Source organism: Ceratotherium simum, chromosome 5, assembly GCF_057802395.1.
Source record: "Ceratotherium simum simum isolate JZ-2026a chromosome 5, ASM5780239v1, whole genome shotgun sequence".
Classification (NCBI taxonomy): domain Eukaryota; kingdom Metazoa; phylum Chordata; class Mammalia; order Perissodactyla; family Rhinocerotidae; genus Ceratotherium; species Ceratotherium simum.
This window is the reverse complement of record NC_141904.1, coordinates 57,307,786-57,328,974: the sequence shown is the minus strand read 5'-3', so window position 1 is coordinate 57,328,974 and position 21,189 is coordinate 57,307,786. Positions and strand designations below refer to the sequence as shown.

The following is a 21,189-nucleotide window of genomic DNA, read 5'->3' as shown; positions in this document are numbered from 1 at the left end:
TAGAAAGATTTTTGTAAGTCAGATACTACCCCATTAGAGAGCTAAAAAATAAAAATATGTACTTGAAAGCTACACTGGAGTTATGTCTTCTTAGGTTTGAGACCCACTGCCACTATGCAGGGAGGTTGAGGGTGTTGATTTGTTTGTGGGGAGGGGTTGAACAGGGCATAGTTTTCATCTGAAACCTTGTGGTTTACTGTGAGATAATCTATCTCACCCGAGAACTCTGGGTTTTGTAAAAGGCAGGGGCCTGGGGCCAGGTGTTCATTCTGGTGAGATCTTCAGTTCATAAAATGAGAAATATCAACCATGAGTTATTCCCATAATAACTCTGAGAAGAGCAGTAAAGCTTTTTGTTAGCCATGTCAAAAACTGAAAAGGAGGCTTCCAGAAGTAGCTATTTTGAAGCGGCTCTGAAGAGAAGATTTGCCTAAGAAAAAAAGAAACGGATGGGTGTGGTGTTTACCACCACTTTCATTTATTGAGCTGCTATGAAATTGGGATTCAGTGTGGGCTCTGAACCCCAGGCAGGACCGCTGACTCTTGGGTGAAGTTCAAGCGGACTGTTGAATCCTCTTTGAACACACCAAGTTCTCCTCCCAGTATCCCTTCTCTATCCATTTCATCCTGATGTTTGGGTCTGCAAAGCTCAGACTTGAGGCATGATGTCCTAGCAGCAAACCCTTTAGAGCTGCCAGAATGCCCAGCATGGCTTTAGGTGGGGACCCAGTGAGCATTGTTTATTTCTTACAGGCTGGGGATTGTTAGCCAGAAACTGAATTTCTGGTGTGCCTTTGAATGCCAGAAGGCAGAGTGCTCTGAAAAAGCAGTGGCAGCAGGCGAGGAAACTGCTGGAGGTGGGAGCTCTTGGCTGGTGTGGTTCTCAGCTTCTGACACTTGTAACTGATGGCCCCCTGTCACTTCCTGTCATGCAGCCCAAGTGACGGGGAGGAGTTCCTTCAGGGAAACCATGCTCTGCTCTGCTCAGAGAATCCCATCCACAGGGCTCCGCCGCAGTTAAGGGCGGGGGACTCCGGGTGGATGAGGTCGGAGCGCCCCATGGTGTGGTGTTGCTTCTTTGTCCGTGCTCAGGTAAGCTCCCTGCAGCTGATCCAGGGATAGACTGCCTCCCAAATTTCACCCAAGTCCCGTGGGCGGTGCCAGGAGCTGAGGTGTGGGAGGGCACAGCTGTCTTTTTGTCTCCCAAGAAACTGAGCAGGGAGCTGCTGTTAAAAACACCTGGCGTGATGGGGGCAGACTTCTGCTTCACTCTAGTATGAATCAGAAAAGAGCTGTGTGGTTGTGTTTAAGACCATAAACGGTTGTGCTTGGTGGAGATGGTGAGTTAAGTGGAGTGCCTAGCTGTCAGGGCGTCCTTCAGCATCTGTGATTGGAGGAGAGCAGAGAGAGGGGGGTCTTTCACTCTTTGTTCTATGACGCTAGTATTTTAATTTTTATTAAGAGAAGTGTTTTCAGATAATGGGAAAGAAAAGAGAGAAAGACAGGACGCATCTGCCTTGTTTTTTGTTTTTATCACAAAGTGGATTTCCAAGATCTTTTCTTCTTTGTGTTGGAAGATAGCAGGACTTAGTTTTGGAAGTTCATTCTGCTTGAAGCTGCTTTTTTGTAGGTTTGCTTAAAGTGCTCCTGGTGTTTTGAATGTGTTCATCATTGGGAAGATGAAGTCAGATAATATTAGGGGAGACTCAGACTCACTGCCATTCTCATTAAGAGTGTTGGTGCCTGATTTGGGTTATTTTGGAAGGAGCGGCTGGAAGGGTTATATTTCTAATGGCTGATACTCTGTCTGTCTCTTTAATTGTTTGTTTGTTTAGGGGTAGGTGTTAAAGCTTTGGATAAGCCAAAAGTATTTTCTAAAGGAAATGCCCATTGCTTTTTCTGTTCGTCTCATCAGAATTATGCTTCTGATTTTTGTAATGCTAATTCCAACTCTTGTATATGACCATCGTAGATATACATTTTTAATCTTTTCATGTGATTTGAGTGATTTCCCTTTCTCCTTTTCTCATCTCACTCACTTGGCTATTTGCTCACCTGATCAAGGTTAATTTTTGAGCTTTCAAGGTATGAAAATTGACAACATTTAAAGTGATTTACTACATCTAAGTGACAGTTAATGCAACATTAATAAAAAAATACCGTAATGGCTAACATTTATTAGATACTTCTTATGTTACTAAGCACTTTACTTGCATTAGTTTGTGAAATTCTTCGAACACTGTAGGGATTGGCTATTATTATCCCCATTTTGCAGATGGTAAAATCAAGGTTTAGGAAAGATAAATAATTTGCCTAAGGTCACCTAGCTGATTAGTAGTGGATCAGGCTTCAAGCTCAGGCAGAATGAATCCAGAAATATCATTCTTGCCCATTAGGTGCTACCTGTTTATTCTAATGATGGGGCCTTTCCCACATCTCCTGTCACACGCAACATCTTCAGTAACATTTTGCTTTCCAGTCCTTTGGCTAGTGAGCCCATTCTGGTGGATGTTTGCTGTGGTCCAATTAGCACCTATATAAGAAGCATCTATTATAGGTCACTGCCTTCTCTGGATTCAGTTTCCCCACCTGTCAAATGGAGATGCCCCTAAACTCATTTTAGCTCTGATATGAATCTAAGGTATGCAAATATCTTGCACAAAAAGTCAAAAATTGTTCTCATATCTTCCCTTTTTCAAAGTCAAATGATTTAATGAGTGCTTTTAAGCGCACATTTCCCAAGGATATCAACTAGAACTCAAAATGTAATTGGTGGGCTAGCTGCTGACCTTTATTCTGCTCTTGAAAATGTTTTTAAATTAATTTTCATTTCTTGGCTCTCAGAGTCTCCAGGGAAAGGTTCTAGAGGAGTTGGGTCTGGGAGTGGGAGGGGTCATTGGTAACTGGATGTGGAAGGAGAAGAAGGGAGGGGAGAAACCCTTTAAAGATCTCATAAATCCGTCTTCTGAGATTTGGCCAAGGTAGTTCCTATCTGTGGAGAAGTGGTAGAGTGTAGTGGGTAAGGGCTTGGGTTTTAGAACCACATAGATACAGGTGTGAGCCCCAGCTGTGCCTCTTACTAAGCCATGCAATGGGTTTGTTACCAAACCTCTCTGAATCTGTCTTCTCTGAAAATGGGGATAATAAATAGTACCTACCTTACAGGGTTGTCATGAGAAATTAATAAATGGTTCATGACAGCGCCTAGCACAGAGTCAGCACTTAGCAAACGTGATCCCTGCCCGAGGTCTTATTGACCACAGAATGTGTTGGTGGCTACCAGAGAAATGAATCCTTAGCATGTCAGGGGTTAGCAACAAAAGGGCTGTGAAACATCTTATATCCTGAGATAAACATGGCCCTGGTTTGATTTCTTGGAGAAAAGGAAGTGGCATCTTCCACAGAAGGTCAATACTTCATTTTAAAGCCCTGATTCCAGCCATGTTTTTACAGCTTGCCCAGAACGCCAAGTGGGAGCCATGGAAGGGGAAGTTGATTCAAACTAGATCCTAAAAAGGCCTCTCTTGATTGAACACTCAGATGTATGTCTCGGAGAGGGCAAGGTCAGGGTGGTGACCCTGAGTGTCCACCGGGACAGAAACAATGGGTGACTTTAGGACCTAAATATAAACTATGTGGATGTCACTTAGGGAAACCAGTTCCCGATGCTGACCAGGGTGGGCAGGTCTTTTAGGAAGAGCTCAGGAAGCAGCCCCTGTGTGCCAACCCTTGCTGTCAGCCCTCTTTTTCTGAATAACTTTGTCCACATTCTAGCTTCTCCGCATCACTTGAGCACCTGCCTCTGTTTGGCAGCCTTGTTCATATTCCCTTCTCTTCTCTTACAAGCCTTCCTTTGGTGTTCCCCACCCCTCTTCCTTACTTTTAGCAGACCCTACCCAGCCCCTGCCAACCCCTCAAGGTGTTGCCACAGTGGCAGGGATGAGAGCACTGGGCTGGGGGTGAGGGGTTTGGAGTTCAAGTTCCAGATTTTGCAGTTAACCTTGGGTAGTGCTAAACTTCCCTGGGTACCAGGTTCTCCAATAGAGACCTCACTGTTAAGAACCTGGATCCTGGAGGTTGACAAGCTGGGTTCAAATCCACACTGCCACTTGACTTTGGGCACGTTCCTTACCTCTTTGGGCTTCAGTTACTTCACTGCAAAATGGAGATGATGATAGTATCTGCCTCAGACACTATGAGGAATTTATAAAATAATATCTGTGAAACCCTTAAAACAGTACATCTTGTCAGCGCTCAAAAATGCTAGCTATGATTGTGATTGTGATTTGTAGGAGAATGAGACTTGAAATGGATCAATGTTCCCTAAGCTTCAGTCATTTTTTCAAATCCACATATCACTTGTGCTATTATTTTTCACTTACTGTTTTTCTTTAAATTGTGTAATTTTTTTTGTTTTTGTTTTTTTTAACTTAGGCTCATCCAAAGCAGTAATAGTCCTGAAATCACTAAACACTATAATGTGTTTTCTAAAATACATTGTAGTAAATACACCCAGGTCTGCTGCATATGGTCTGAAATGATATTATGTCACCACCAGGTCCACTTCTCACACTTTGGGGACTGCAGAACCAGTGGCTCTGAGCACCTGAAGCCCAGGTTTCTGCCTGCCGGTGATTTTGACAATGCTTCTCCCACTAGAATGAACAGTAAGCCCATCCTTTCATTCATCAGGCACTGCCTGAGGACCAGCTTTGTGCCTGACTCTGTGCCAGGTGTCAAGATGGCTAAAATATGGGTCTTTGTAGCCCCTGCTGTCCTCTTTGATTAGGACATTATCCGCCCAGAGAAAATGGGGAGAGGAAGCCACAAAATGACCCAATTGCTGAAATCCCACCTTAATGTTGAGTAAGGCCACAGGGCCACTCTCTGCCTGAAATCTCTGAATGCGTGTAAAGGAGGCTGTCTCAGTCAGTTTTTGCTGAGTAACAACCACCGCAAACTCAGTGGCAAACAATAACAAGCATTTATTCTTATGCTCACAGGTGTGCAGGTTACCTGGGGTGGTCTCTCCCACATGGGTCCGTTAGCTATCCACATGTGTATTCTTCTCCTCTGGAGGTCAGAAATTTCCAGAGGATTAAGCAGAAACACACGCTGTCTCTTAAGGCTTAGGCTCAGAATTGGCACACTGTCCCTTCCACCTGTATTCCACTGGTCAGAGCAAGTCACAGTACCAAGCTATGGAGATGAGGAGAGGGCATAAAAGTTTGCTGAAGAATAAATTAATCTACCACGGAGACTCACTCAACAGTCACATGTTGGTTAATGATGGGGATACTTTCTGAGAAATGTGTCATTAGGCAATTGCATCATTGTGCGAACAGCATAGAGTGTACTTACACAAACCTGGATGGTATAGCCTACTTACACACCAAGGCTGTACGGTATAGCCTATTGCTCCTAGGCTGCAAATCTATACAGCATGTTACTGTACTGAATAGTGTAGGTGATTATAACACAATGGTAACTATTTGTTTGTGTATCTAAACATAGAAAAGGTACAGTAAAAATACGGTATAAAAGATAAAAAATGGTCCACCTGTGTAGGGCACTTACCATGAATGGAGCTTACAGGACTGGAAGTTACTCTGTAGTGAGTGAGTGAGTGAGTGAGTGAGTGGGGAGTGAGTGTGAAGGCCTAGGACATCACTGTCACTGCTGCAGACTTTATCAACACTGCACACTTAGGCTACACTAAATTTATAAAAAATATTTTTCTTGCTTCAATAATAAATTAACCTTAGCTTACTGTAACTTTTTTACTTTATAAACTTTTAATTCTTTTTAAGTTTTTTACTCTTTTATAATAACACTTAGCTTAAAATACAAACACATTATACAGCTATACAAAAATATTTTCTTTATATCCTTATTCTATAAGCTTTTTTCTATTTTTAAAATTTTTTATTTTATTTAATTTATTTTTTTTGTGTGAGGAAGATCAGCCCTGAGCTAACATCCATGCTAATCCTCCTCTTTTTGCTGAGGAAGACCGGCTCTGAGCTAACATCTATTGCCAATCCTCCTCCTTTTTTTTTTCCCCCACAGCCCCAGTATATAGATGTATGTCACAGCTGCACATCCGTCTAGTTGCTGTATGTGGGACGCGGCCTCAGAATGGCCGGAGAAGTGGTGCGTCGGTGAGCGCCCGGGATCTGAACCCAGGCCACCAGTAGCGGAGTGCACGCACTTAACCGCTAAGCCACGGGGCCGGCCCTAAAATTTTTTATTTTTTTACTTTTTAAACTTTTTTATTAAAAACTAAGGCACAAACACACACATTATCCTAGGCCTACACAGGGTCAGGATCATCAATATCACTGTCTTCCACGGCCCCATCTTGTCCCACTGGAAGGTCTTCAGGGACAATAACACACATGGAGCTGTCATCTCCTATGATAACAATGCCATCTTCTGGAATACCTCCTGAAGGAGCTGCCTGAGGCTCTTCTTGAGGAGGTGTCACTCTTTTCAGAAATTTTCAGCTCCATTATAATATTATGGGACCACCATCATATATGCAGTTCGCTGTTGACTGAAATGTCATTATGCAATGCATGACTGTACATTTATAGAGTTCCTACTGTGTGGAGCACTCTGCCATGTCGGGGGAGGATAAATATAGTAACAATAAATGATGAAGATGATGAGAACATCTAACGCAAGGCCTGACATACATCAGGTTCTAAATAAATACGTGATGAATGAATATCTGCTAGTGCTGGAGTGCTGACTCGTGGTGAGTATGTCACCTGGGTTATCTCATTTTGTCCTCCCACCCCCGGCCCCATTGGGCAGGTACACTCATCCCAGGTCAGACAAGTGCGATACTATCTTGGCCTGTTAAATGCTTATAGCCTTCTGACGTGAGGAAGGGGAGAGCTGATAAAGGCACAGCAGCAGGGAGAAGCCATGCACAGAGATCATCCCTGATGTAGGGGAGAGAGGCTCAGGTTCAAACCCCTCGTGTGTTTATTGCCATGTACACTTTGTGTACTGTCTTGGGTGCTAACTCTTCAAGCACTCACCATGTGCTAAGAATTTAGCATGGTACCTGGCCTGTCGTAGTTCCTCAAAAGCACTAGCTTTCTTGAGGTCACATGCATCTTTGACTGTTCTCTTCAGAAAACTGCACAGAGTTGTCAAAATTTCTGTGCAGGCCCATGGCCCCAGGTGAAGAACTCTGCTGTAATTATTCATTCCATCCCCTCCCCTTTCTTTTTCCTTCTCTCTCTTAAGAACTTCATCTGTATTTGTATGCCAGTGTCAGCCTCAGGGTCTGATTCATACTAATTGCCTAATGAGTGTTTTTTAAATGAATGGGAGAGTGAGGATGAAGGTGTTGGTGATATCTCATTTGCATGTGCATAGGGTCACAGAACTTTCAGACTGGATAAGCTAGGAGAGTTCATATAATCCAACCCATTTATTTTATAGATGATAACTGAGACCCAGAGAAGTTAGTTCACTTGCCCAAAGACACACAGCTAGTAAAAATAATAATAATAATAATAAAATTAATGTTTTCCTCTAAGCAGATGACTTATGCTCAGATGTAATTAGGTCTCATTCTCTCAGTACCTAGTTAGAAAACAGTGCCCATTCTGATTTATCTGTTTTATGGATCATGTAGCAGAACTAAGTTTTCTTGGGGCCGGCCTGGGTGGTTCAGTTCGCACGCTCCATTTCAGCGGCCTGGGGTTCGTGGGTTCAGATCCCGGGTGCAGACCTGCACACCACTCGTCAAGCCATGCTGTGGCGACGTCCCACATACAAAATGGAGGAAGATGGGCACAGATGTTAGCTCAGGGCCAATCTTCCTCACCAAAAAAAAACGACAACTAAGTATTCTTGATCTTCATATCTAAAGCCAAAGACATGAATGACAGAAACATATGTGCTGTGTCTCAACTATAGAACCATTGTGCTGTAAGCCCTTTAGGACAGAGCCTTTGTCACCTCTCTCTCTGGGGCTCCCCTTTTCCACTGGTCCCTCAGTCCTTGCCCAAAGCTGTGTGTACGGACTGCTGAGAGTGCAGGGAGGTTGGAGCTAAGAAGGGGATATTTGTCAAGCCAATGGGCCAGGTCAAGCCAAGAGTGGAAGGCGGCTTATGCTCCGTGCAGGGGAGGAATTTGTTCCTGCAGAGTCCTGGAAATCTTATTTGGAGCCATTCTTCTATTCTTAGTTTCGAAGGCACTTTGTTCTCTGGTGCATTGTTTAACAGCCACCAGGAAATCAGCCCCTGCTCGGGGTCAGCGATGCCACTGGTTCCTGCCTGTGGCCGCCCAGGTGGGAAGTGTACTCGTTTGTTTCAGGGCTGATCTTTCGTCATTGGGATCGTCACCACCCTTTCTCCTTTTGTTGCCCACCCTGTCTGCATGGAGCAGGGAAGGGCGAGGAGGAAAAAGAGAGTCCAATGAGTCTGTTTTTCTTCATAGCAGTAGTAAGTACATTTATTTCTGTGTATAAAGAAAAATGCTAAAATCCAGGTCTCAACAGAGCACTGTGCCCTGTGGAGCAGTGTTGTCCAGTGAAAATAGAATGCGAGCCACATGTGTAATTTTAAATTTCCTAGTAGCCACATTAAAAGAGGTAAAAAGAAATAGGTTAAATTAATTTTAATGATTTATTTAACCCAATACATCCAAATATTAGCATTTCAATGTGTAATCAATATGAAAATTATTAAGGAGACATTTTACATTTTTTTTTATACTAAATGTCTTCAAACTTGAGTGTGTATCATACAGTTCAAGCACATCTCCATTCAGACTAGTCACACTTCAAGTGCTCAACACCCACATGAGGCTCATGGTAGCCATTGGACAGTGCAGGTCTAGAGCAGCCTGTCCAATAAAACTTTTTATGATGATGGTAATGTTTTATATCTGTCCTGTCTCCTATGGAGGCCATTAGCCACAGACAGCTCCTGAGCACTTAAAATGTGGCTAGTGCAGTTGAGGAGCTGAGTTTTAAAATTTATTTAATTTTAATTAGTTAAAATTTAAATTTAAACAGCCACATGTATCTAGTGACGACCTTATTGGACAGTGCAACTCTAGAGATTTGACCTAGATAACTGGACCAAATTATCATTTTTGATCTACCACATTGACAAAGATTAAAAAGTTAGATAACACTATTTGATGAGGGTAACGGGATCTTTCATGCATGGCCAGTGGGAGGATAAATTAGAATGGTCTTTATGGAGGACACTTTGGCAATGTTTATCAAAATTACAAAAATGCATTTCCTTGGGCCCAGCAGTTCCATTCCTGGATGTTAATGCTGCAGAGTCTCTCCTGGGTGTAGACTGGTTTATGCAGAAGGATATTTGCTACAGCAAAAGATTGGAAACCACATACATAGCCTGTCAATAGGGGACTAGATAAATAAGTTATGGTACATTCTAAAAATGTAATTTGCACCTATTGAAAAAATGGGGACAATTTTTATTTAATGGTGTGGAAGGCTGTCGAAGATATAGTGTTAAGCAAGTGTAGAGCAGTGTATATAGTATGATGCCATTTGGGTAAAAGAAGTGATTTATTTATTTATGTCTAGAGCAGCTCTAGAAGAATGCAGAAGAACTGATCACAGTGGTTGCCTCCTGGGAGAGGAAGGGGGATGGCTGGGTGGGAGAGGGGTCTGCTTATCATTATACAGTATACCCTTTTGGAATTTAATCCCATGCACTTGAATTATCTATGCAAAAAATAAACATCTGAAACATAAAAAGAGGAAACTCTAAGGGAAGAGTGAATCAGAGAAAGCTTCCTAGAGGAGGTAACCTTTGGATTGAATTGTAGAAGATGTGTGGGAGTCTTTCTGGCAGGAGGAAGGCTGAGGCTCAGAGGCGTGAACAAGCAGGACAGGTTCAGGCATCCTTGTGTACCTAGCAGTAGGCAGTGTACTCAGTATACAAAATAAGGCAGTAATAAAGCTTAGACAGGTACCAGTTTGGCCAGAGGGGAAGAGTTTTATGAGCAGAATTTGGGTTTAATTCTGTGAGCAATAGGCAGCCATTGACAGTTTGAAGGAAGTGGGAAATGACATGATTGTGTTCGTGTGAAAGACAACTTTCGGCAGAATGGAGGACGATTTGAAACAGTGGTTCTCAAAGTGTGACCCAAGGACCCCTAGAAGTCCCTGAGACCTAGAAAATAACTACATAACTACAAAACAGATTGTCTTCATATGTGTCAACCAAAATAACAATCACAGTGAATTGATTGCAGAAGCAGATATGTGAATCTAGCTGTCTTGTATGCAGCCAGACATTAAAGAGAGTTGTAATAGTATAAAACAATGCTACTCTTCTCTCTATGTTTTTTATTTTGGAAAATATTGTTACTTTTCATTAAAATATAGTATTAAGATTAATACGTAATCCACTGGTCTGAAAGCAAGGAGGCCCTGTGTGCTTGTGATTCTGGTTGGATCAAAATACGCTGTAGAGAAACAAACGCAGCTATCCAAACATGAGTCAGGCAGAAGGCATGAGCTAGCTGTGCTGGGGCTGATGTCCATTTCCCGTATCTGAGCGCAACAAAATGGTCTGGGCAGGTATGTGTGAAAGAAGAAGCTGGATTGATGGATCGGTTTTGACTAATGGGAACGTTGGTGCATGTCCTATACTCTGTCACCGCACTAATAGATACTTCTGTTTTTTCTAGTCTTTTGCTGTTATAAACATCCTGAACATCCATGTACAGGTCTCTAAGTGCCCACTGACATGCAAGAATTACTCTAAAATATCTCCATAGAAGTGGAATGCTGGGCACTAAGACATGCACATCTTCAGCTTGACTGGAAGCTGTCATGTTGCTCTCCAATCTGTGACTCTCCCTCCAGCCTTCTACGAGAGTCCCCATTTCTCCAACCCTTAGTACTGTCAGACTTTTTAATTTTGCCAACTCAATGGATATGAAATGGCATCTGGCAGTTTTAACCTCTCTCCCACCATCACTCCTACCCCCATCCTCCTCTTCGGAGTATAAGATGCTAAACTCTGAATTGTAGACAATTTTTTCATGAAGAGTCTTTGCCTCAAGGAAACGTGTGTGTGTTTGTGTGTGTGTGAGAACACATAGAAGCAGGTTCTGTATTCTGGCTCCCGGTGTGAGGAAGAAGTAAAAAATCAGGGCACTGCTCTTTATTTTAGATAAAAATTGCCCAGTCAACTGTTCTTTTTCTTGCAGTGTTTGCTGTAATTCAGGGCCAGTTGGTTCCTTACTGAAGGAGAAGAAATCGGGCCTTTCTTGATTGCCTGATTTGGGCTGGTGTTTGGGGAAAGACCCAGTCTGAGGCATCAAGTCGAAATCTGAGGCTTTGGGCAAACAAGTGCAGTGTGAGTGTGAGTCGCCTTCTCTGGAATGGTCACATGTCTTCACCTGGGTCAGGCCTCCCTGTGGGCCTGAGGCCAGGTCTGGCTTCTCTAGCCTGAGACCTGCACAGGTGCACAGGGTTCTCCCTGCGTTCAGAAGGGCCATGTGCCTGGTTTAATGCTCTGCCGTACTGTCTTGAAACTCAATAATTTTTGGACAAGAGACCCCACATTTTCATTTTGCTCTGGGTCTCTCAAGTTATATAGCCAGTCCTGCCTGAAACATCATTGTGTCTTGGATTAAAAAGGGCGAGGACAGAGGGTGCAGCTCCATGGGTAGCACTGTTCTCCTCACTCTGTGCAGGGCCTGCCCCTCACCATGTGCCCCAAATTTCTTTTGGGTGAAGCACTCATTCCTCATTTCATGCATTTATTTTCTTTTTTACTTCTCTCTCTCTGTATATATACATATATGTATGTATGTATATATATATACACACACGTACATATACATATGCACACATTCACATAAATGTACATGCATACTGTCAATCCTCATTAGTCATGAATTCCATATTTGCCTACTTGCTAAAATTTACTTGTTACCCCAAAATCAATACTCATGGCACTTTTGCAGTCATTCATGGACATGAATAGAGCTGCGAAAAATTTGAGTCGCTTGACATGCACGTTCCCAGCTGAACAAGGCGATACTCCACCTCCTTGTTCCAGCTCTCAGGCTGTAAATGAGTGTCTTTTTCGTGGTGTATTTAGTGCCATGTTTTTCACATTTTTGTGCTTTTCACTGGTAATTTCACTGTTTAAAATGCCCCCAAGTGTGGTGATGAAGTGTTGTCTAGTGTTCCTAAACACAAGAAGGCTGCAACGGGCCTTACAGAGAAAATACATGTGTTAGATAAGCTTCCTTCGGGCATGAATTACCGTGCTATTGGCTGGGAGTTCAATCTTAATGAATCAACAATATATATTAAATCAACACACATAAAACAAGATTATGTCTTGATTGGTTGACAAAATTATTGTGACCAGAGGCTCACAGGAACTTAACCCTGTATTTCCTCTAGGAGTGATGGTTCAGTATTCACTAACTCATTGTTCACGGAAACTTTATAGAACACAACTACCGAGAATAACAAGAATTGACTGTATGTATGTGTGTCTATCTTTTCCTCTCCCTCCTCTCCCTTGCTCACTCTCCTTTTTGCCGTCTCTTTCTTGCTTCTCCTAACCCCTTGCATTTTCTGTTCTCTTTCATTGATCAGTGGTCCTTCAGGCATTAGCCTTGAGTCCTCAGAAGGTACCCAGGGAAGGTGCCTTTGTCCATTCATTAATACACCTTTGTGGGTCACCTTGTTGTGCAGTGCACTAGGCTATGCTGGGACCTGAACGCAGACCTCGTGTTTCGAAAGCATCACTTACAGATAAGATTATTGTAATCTGTGATTTTGAGGCAAATTGAGAATCTCATATTTATTTCTAGAAAATGTTTCCCAGTCTCTGCCATTCTCATTGCCCATCTGCCTCCTTCACTCAGCAGTCTCCTTGGCCACATGTTGTCATACGTGCAAACAATATTAGAAGGAAACTTTAGAGGTCACCTGGTCCAACTCCCTCATTTTACAAATAATGAAACTGAGATCCAGAGAGGGAAAGTGAAAGGCATAAGGTCACATAGCTAGTTCAATGGCCTTAAAACATAGATAACAAGCAGGTAATAATTATTCCCCGGTTGCTCCATTTTACTGCTTATGCAATCAGGTAAGAGAAAGATAACATCAGTTGTGTCTGGAAACTTCTGATAAAAATTTATAAAACAGATTTCTGCAAATTGTGTACCTTGTAATAAAGCCAGAGAAAATATACAAATATTATTCTTAGAAAACTTTTTAGGTTTAAACTCTTTTTTTCTACAGAAGCATTTCATATCTGCAGTCAAGGCATCTAGATATTTGCAACATAGAGTTTTAGAATTCCTTGTCTGGGTGGTTTTCATTATCCAAATATCTTTTATAATACATCCTCAAGTGGGCATTGCTTGGTCCTAATGACATGTGGTATAAATTTGAGAGCCAGGACTGACAACAGAGAGGGGAGAGATCCCCCACAAAGCCAACCAGGGTGGGGCAGGGAACAGATCCGGCAGGCCTTGCTTCCTGCTCGCTCCCCAAACCTTAGCCTCCACGCCCTCCCCTCCCAAAAAAGGGAAGGAAGAAAGTTCAGGAAAGATAACTGCCCATCCTCAAACAAAGCATGGCTAACCCTGTGGGTCCCCCAAGCGTTCCCATTTCCTGTGGCTAAAGTTAGACCTATTAGATATGAATTTCATTTTTAATCCATGACTGGGCAGAGAGAGGGCTACAGATCCTCTCCAGAAAGGACGGGAAAAAGGAGGAGTCTCTTTTCAGTCATCCCAGGGGACAGGGCATCAGAGTGTTGCTTTTTCTGTACTTGTCATGAACAGCAAAAGGCATGGGGCAGTGACCTTGTGTGACGGTTATGAGAGGGAGTTTCCTCAAAGAAAGTGTTTTTTAAACCTCATTCATTTTTGAATCACCTTTTAGTATAGCCCTTAACATTGAAAAATACTTAATAATTTTCTACAGAACAACAATTTTTTCCCTTATATTTATCTTTAATGGAAAGTTTATATTATTATGATAAACAGAAAACCAGTATGGTTGCCATAAATAGAATATAATTATTAAGATAAAATAAATATGCACAAAACAATGTAACCAAACTCTAGCTACATGCTGTTGCCTGAGTCTCTGTACCCAGAAGAGAAAGAAAGATTGAGGTTGGTAAGCATTAGCGGAGTGTTAAAGGTGAAGTAGCCTAATCTCAGCCTTTCTCCTTGATGGGTTCAGGCTGGACAGTGAATTGAAAATGTAGTAATTTTCTTGTGATGTGATCTGATGCTGGGTAAAGCCTGTTGTAGCAGACTTTCCCAGGGCCCCACCTATATCATCTTGACTCACTCCAGATGCCAGCTGCTGTGTCCCCTGTACCTACCTATGACTCCCTGTGACCTTCTACATGAGAGGTTTCCAGCCAAGGGGGTTAACATCCTGAGGAGCCCCTCTCCATCAATGAGAGGCAGGAGTTGGTAGATTGACAACTTCCACCTCCTCACCCCTCAGTGGAAAATTATGAGGTGTGTCCCACACAGTCTCTTGGGGGTTCCCCAGTGGGTTGAAATCCAGCTGCCCACGGCTGTAACCTGCTAGCTCCACACCCTTTAGTGGCTTCCCTCCTTTCCCTGCCTTACTTCCCTACTTCCCATTGATTTTCCTGAGGCTCACTCCCAACTAAACAGTTTAAACCTAAATCTTTACTGCAGGATCTGCTTTAGGGGGAGCCCAAACTAAGACAGGTGCTAAGCATATTGCCAGAAATGATCTCACAAACCACCATGGTACCAGACCTATCCTTTGGAAAATACTGCCCCAAAGTATATACCCAAATGGTGTAAAGCATCTTAATGCTTTTCTTTCTTTAAAGTTCAAAAATATATTGAAATTCTTAGTGTTCAAGTCTCCCTGCCATTTTCCCTAACATGTTGATGATACTCTGTTCTGATGAGTAACATCATTTTCCATTTTTGCTGTTCTTTTTTCAATATGGTATTACAATTTGCTAACAAACTTGGTGTTCCCGAATTTGCCTGTAAATTTAATTCACTGTGTATCATTTATCGGTTGTTTGCCAATGTGAGACATCCAGTGAGCTTCCAGAATAGCACCTGTTGGTCTGTGGCTGCTCAAAGTAAACGTTTACCAATGCATCAGTGATGAGTCGTGGCTGAAATTTCAGCAGACAAGGGTTGCCAGACTCAGAGAGTTTGTCACTTTCTGGCAAGCTTTTGCAACATCCCAAGGAGACCCAGGACTTCAAAATAGGGATATTAAAAAGGCATCTCTCCAAATGGAGTTTCTGTTTTGGCCTGAGTCCCATTGGCAGTTTGAAGGCAGAGCTGAAGTTTTAATGGGGAAAGAATTTCTTGTCTTCGGGGTTGGGCCCATGTTAGGGAGGTCCTGTCCCATGAAACCTAGACTGTTCAGAGAGCGATGTAGTCCAGAGTGAGATATACCCCAGAATATATTAGTAGAGTCAGAAGCATCTTTAAATGACACAGGATCAGGACCTCCCAGAGGAAGGCAGGAATAGGGCCAGCTTCATGGACAGGGCTCTGCACTCAGAAGGGCTCCACTCTGTCAGCACATAGAGTTGTCCAATAAATATTTGTTTAATATTTGAATGAATAAATGCTTGGTAACTTGCTTTGGGTTTTCAGGGGTGGTGGTCTCAGAACCAGAGAGTAGGCTCAGGATGAGTACCAATCACAGAAGAGCCCGGTATAGGCCCATATTCTTTCTTTCCCAGGACTGGCTACATAGTTTGTGGGGCCAAGTGCAAAATACAATCTGGGGCCCTGGTTAAAAAATTTTTAAGAATTTCAAGATGGTGACAGCAAAGCATTAGACTCTTTGTGCCCACATAGTGGAAGGCACTAGAGGTACCATACATAGTGAGTGAAACTTAATCTGGTTTCTGCACTCATTGAATTGAGCTTGGGGGAGGAGACAGACATTAATCAAGTAATCACACAAGTAAATAAGTGAAAAAAATTTTTCATGGGGTTAGTACAGCAAAGAGACACGTGATGCTGATAGGACATAACTGGGAGATTTAATCTGGTATGGAGCCATCTTGGAATACTTTCTTCACAGGGCTCACATTTGAAGGATGAGGAGGAGTTAACTGGGAGAAAAGGGGGAAGAAGAGGGTTCCAGGCAGAGGAAGCATGGAAAAGAGGAATTGGGATTATGGGAGGTCAGAGCTTAAAGCAAAGGGAGTGAGGGCAGAGATGAGACATGGACCAGGACCTGACTTTGCACAGCGTCTTATAGGAAACCAACAAATCTTGAGAAATTCAGGACTGTTTCCATGGCTAAAAATAAGACAAAGAAAGAAGAATAAAATTATTACCCCTATTTTCTCTTAAAATAAACTGAGAAGGAAAATTACCCCAGTACAGTTCTCATCTTTATTAATAGGAGATGATGTTTTTTCATGTAAACAATTACATGCATGGGCACTGGCCACTCAGAACAGGTGTCAAGGATGGAGCCACCACACGTGCATGGGCACTGACCAGTCAGAACAGGCATCAAGTACTGTATGCGGGACATGTGGAAAGAGAGAACTTGAACCTTTAATGATGAGAGGCCTTTAGGAGCTCTCCCTTCCTGTTCATCCCCATCATTGCTTGGCTGGCTCTGTCCCATCACTTATATCTCATCTCAAATGTTCCTCCTCCCAGAAGCCTCCCCGACCTCTCTCTCTAGTCTCTCTGCTCTTACTCTCTTTCACAGGCTTTCATACTACCCTGGTTTATTTTCTTCGTAACACATAGTATACTCTAAAACTAGCTTATTTATTTGCTTGCTGGTTTATCGTGTCTGTCCCCTATTAGACTATGTTCTTCCTAAAGGCAGGGAAAATATCTCTTTTGTTAACCAATATATCTACAGCAGCTTGTACAATGCCTGGCGTATAATAGGTGCTCCATAAAATATTTGTTGAATGAATGAACCTATATAGTGAAATTCATTTATCTGAGTCTCCTGTTGTTCCTGAGTTTCTATTGTCAAAATTCAGGAATATCGTGGGCTCCAGAATCAAAAATGAAATTTTATGGATGACAGGTCTTGGTGTGTATGTTTTCCTAAAAAGAAATTCTCCAGCTTTATATTTGCCATTTTGGGACAAGGGGGTTCATTTGTTCACATGTGTCAGTCAACAAACATTTGTTGAGCTTTTCCTGTGTGCTGGGTTAGGCCTTAGAAATGTCCAGGAAAGTTCTGGACATGAAAGAATTCCATTCTTAGTAAAACACTGATTTCCTGGGAAATAAATTAAATGCTGGACAAATATGCTTTGATTCTGCAAAATCCAGACCTTGATTTCAGACTTCAGGATAAAAGTGATTGGGAGGGGCTTTGCAGCAAAGATTCAGGATTAGCACAGAGCACTTTTCCCTCTCCCTGCCGCCCATTTGTGGCTCACCACAACTTTTGCTTTTTACTCAAAACTTGACAGGACATGATAGTGCCGCTGAAGAAGGGATGCGCTGAATACCTGCGTGTCCCTGGTGTTTGGGGGCCCTTTGCCTCCCTCCTGTAATTTGGGGTTGTGGTGAGCCCCTCCTCTACTTTCAAAGACAGCTGCAGAAGGAAAATGTCACTCTAATCACAGTTGACATCCTTCCAGACACCGCATTAGAAATTGTTAACTAGCTTTCACGTTATTGTTCTGATGGCTTCTCTGCAGACTATTGCCAAGAGTGTTGTTCTCAGGTTAGTCAAGACTGTCCTAAAAACTGGTGCCTCCTCTGTGCTAATGACCTCTAGCTGGACAGGGAGAGGGGTCTTTGTCACAGGGATAGTCCCTGGCTGCTCCTGAGGCTCGGTGCTGAGGAGCTATAAGAGACGTTGTTGGCGTTGTTGACGTATTCAAGTACATTGTTTTGAGGGGAGGAGTATTAACTATTACACAGTTACTTTCCTTATAGTGTTTCTTTCTTACTGAGAGGAACATCTTTAGGGATAAACTCCCTCTTGTGAGAGTTTGTAGTTTTGTTTGGCAGAGAGCTATTTTTGATATAATATAAAAGAATGTAATGAATTATATTCTTCTTGGGCCTAAGGAATTGTGCTCCAATTAGTTAGTACCCAACCAAATTCTGCTGAAGTGCCTGGGTGGACTCCCTGCCTCGCAGGAGCACGGGGCCCACAGGCACCAAGGGTTAGCAGATCCTGCAGAGCTGAGCCCTCGGCAGTGTGGAAGGCCAGGTGCCCCCTGGAATTGGCCAGTGAGTAGATATCGGATGCCCCAAAGAGGAACAAATGGACACAGCCCTGTTTGCAACCTTTCTCTTGAGGAGGGGAGTTGGGTACAGGTTATTTGTGACTTTATTTTGTTTTACTTTTGGCAACTTTATTTTGATATAATTTCACACTTATAGAAAAGTTGCAAGTCTAGAATAAGATACTCCCAAATACCCTTTACCCAGCAGATTCACTGATAGTTTAAATTTTGTCCCATTTGCTTTATCTCTGTTTCTCTCTCTGTCTCTCTTTGTATATATAGAATATATATATATATTTAACATATGAATGTAAATTATTTTTCTTCCTATTTGAGAAAGAGTTGTAGACATTATCTCCCTTTAGCCCCACATACTTCAATGAGTATTTCCTAAGAACAAGAGCATCCTCTCACACAGTCTAATTATCAAAAGCAGGAAATTTAACATTGACAAAATATATTAACTCATCCACCATTCGTTTAAAAAATTTGCCAACTGTGCAATAATGTATTTTATAGCTATTGTTTTTCCTGGTCCAGAATCCAATGCAGGATCTTGCCTTACGTTTATTGTCATGTATTCTTCAATCTCCTTTAATCTGGAATAATTTCCCAGGCTTTCTTGGTGTTTCTTTGATACTTTTGAAGCATAGAGGCCAGGTATGTTGTACAGTTTTCCTTAATGTGGGTTTATTAGGTGTTTCTTCATGATTAGATTCAGGTTAGGCATTTAAAAGAATATCTAGAGTGATGGGAGAATACTTTTTTTTTTTGTGGGGAAAGCCCTGAGCCAACATCCATGCCAATCCTCCTCTTTTTGCCGAGGAAGAGTGGCCCCAGGCCAACATCTATGCCCATCTTCCTCCACCCTATATGGGACGCCGCCACAGCATGGCCCGACAAGCAGTGCCTTGGTGCACGCCCGGGATCTGAACCCGGGCCGCCAGCAGCGGAGTGGGAGCACTTAACCGCTACGCCACGGGGCCAGCCCAGAGAATACTTTTTTTTAAGGCTGTGCATTTTTCACAGGAATATGACAGAAGTGATGTGGTGTCTTTCTCAGTGCATCACATCAGAAGATATGTGATATTAATTTATCCCAGTATTGGTGACATTAGCTTTATTTGCTTAGCTCAGGTGGCATCTTCTAAGTTTCTCCACTGGAAAGGTATGATTTTTCCCCTTTAAGTAACAAGTAAATAAAAACTCCCGAAGAGTCCTGTCCTTCGTGAAATGTGAACCCACTAGTTGTAGCATCCATTGAAGATTTTTAACTCCATCATCTCTTCTCTGTTTATTAGCTAGTGCTTTACTGTTCATCTCCATCATTCATTTATTCATTTATTAATATCAGTATGGGCTCATGGATTCCTATTTTCTTCAATAGATTATGATCCATTGCTATCTTCATTCATCCGATGCTCAGATTGTCTCAGACTTGGATAGTGAGAGCCTTACAAGCTGGTGCCTGTATCCATCATTCTTAGAGCACTTCATTACTTTTTGATATTAATCAGCCTTTTCTCCAGGGAGCCTTGGGCCCTTTTAGAGGAGAATGGTATTTAGAAATCAAGATCTGGGCCCTGGTTGTGTTCATTGCTACTAAGGTGTCATTGCTTCTAGACCTTTCAGTAGATAGAGGTAGGGAAAAACTACAAATGTGTGTGTCTATGACCATGAATTCATTCTGATGCCTCCAATTCCAATCCACCTATGTGTATCTATTTAAAAAAATTTTTTCGGTGTGTCTTCTTTCTTTAATACAGAGACACATAAAGAAGGAAATAATAGCCACCAGACAAAAGGGCTGTTGCCCCAGTACCCAGATAACCTATAATGGCATTAATAAATAAAGTGACAAATACACATGCTTAGGGTACATAAGTACAAGAAGGCACTAAATAAAAAGTGATCGTCTCCTTCCTACCCCAGGCTCTGTCCCCAGTGAACAGTTTCATACACTTCTTTACAGAAAATATTTAGTGCATATATCAGGGTGTATGTATGTATATGAGGGTGTGTATGTATTTTTTCTCTTCTAATTTTAAGAATTTGACACAGCAGGAAACAGGCTGTGCTGCTATTCTTCTTTATTATTACTATTAGTAGTAGTAGTACTGTTATTATTATTATTTTGGTAACTCAATATATCCTGGAGGTTCTTCTATGTACTGTGTAGCTCTACACTATTGTTTCTTCTTTTTTTTTTTTTTTTTTTTAAAGATTTTATTTATTTTATTTTTTCCCCCCAAAGCCCCAGTAGATAGTTGTATGTCATAGCTGCACATCCTTCTAGTTGCTGTATGTGGGACTCGGCCTCAGGATGGACGGAGAAGTGGTGCCTCGATGCGCACCCGGGATCCGAGAAGTGGTGCCTCGATGCGCACCCGGGATCCGAACCCGGGCCACCAGCATTGCAGCGCGCGCACTTAACCACCAAGCCACAGGGCCGGCCCTACACTATTGTTTCTAATAGCAGAGTATTTCTTATTATGTGAATGGCCCATAGTTTCCTTTAACCAGTCTCTCTTGGTGGACATTTTGTTTCCAGTGTTTTGCTATTATAAACAGTGCTATAGTAAACATCCTTGTGCATGGATCTTAGTGAAAGTAAATCCATGGGTATTCTATGGTCATTCCTAGCTTCCATTTTAAATATTGTTAGATATTGTCAGAGTGTCTTCCAGAAAGTTTTCTTTAGTTATATAACCTAATCCTCCTGCCTGCAGTATATGGGGACAGGTTAAATGATAATGACATTCTGCCTCAACACCTTTGAGGCTCCTAATTACAAGTCTCCAGCAATACCAGTGTTCCCATTTCAATCATGGAGACTAAAAAGATCAAACCAGGTTTCCATTTTAAGATTGTAATTAAATCCCTATTTGGGTGGTTGTTTCTCACTTTAAATTAAAATCTGCAGATCTAATCTCTTCATGCAAGAATGAAC

General features: G+C 42.2%; 1 protein-coding gene across 2 annotated transcripts in view; it reads left to right on the top strand.

The window, feature by feature from the left end:
- The window catches only part of ARHGEF3 (Rho guanine nucleotide exchange factor 3), a 296,369-nt gene that overhangs the window by 127,437 nt on the left and 147,743 nt on the right, over positions 1-21,189 (top strand). The window contains exon 1 of one of the 2 annotated variants that reach the window (XM_004419840.3): positions 988-1,092. The exons of the other annotated variant lie outside the window; for it this stretch is intronic. Coding sequence (XP_004419897.1) covers positions 1,042-1,092 — 51 coding nt within the window. The 5' untranslated portion in view covers positions 988-1,041. Of the gene's footprint in view, positions 1-987; positions 1,093-21,189 lie in introns of those variants that run through there. 2 annotated transcript variants of the gene reach the window in all.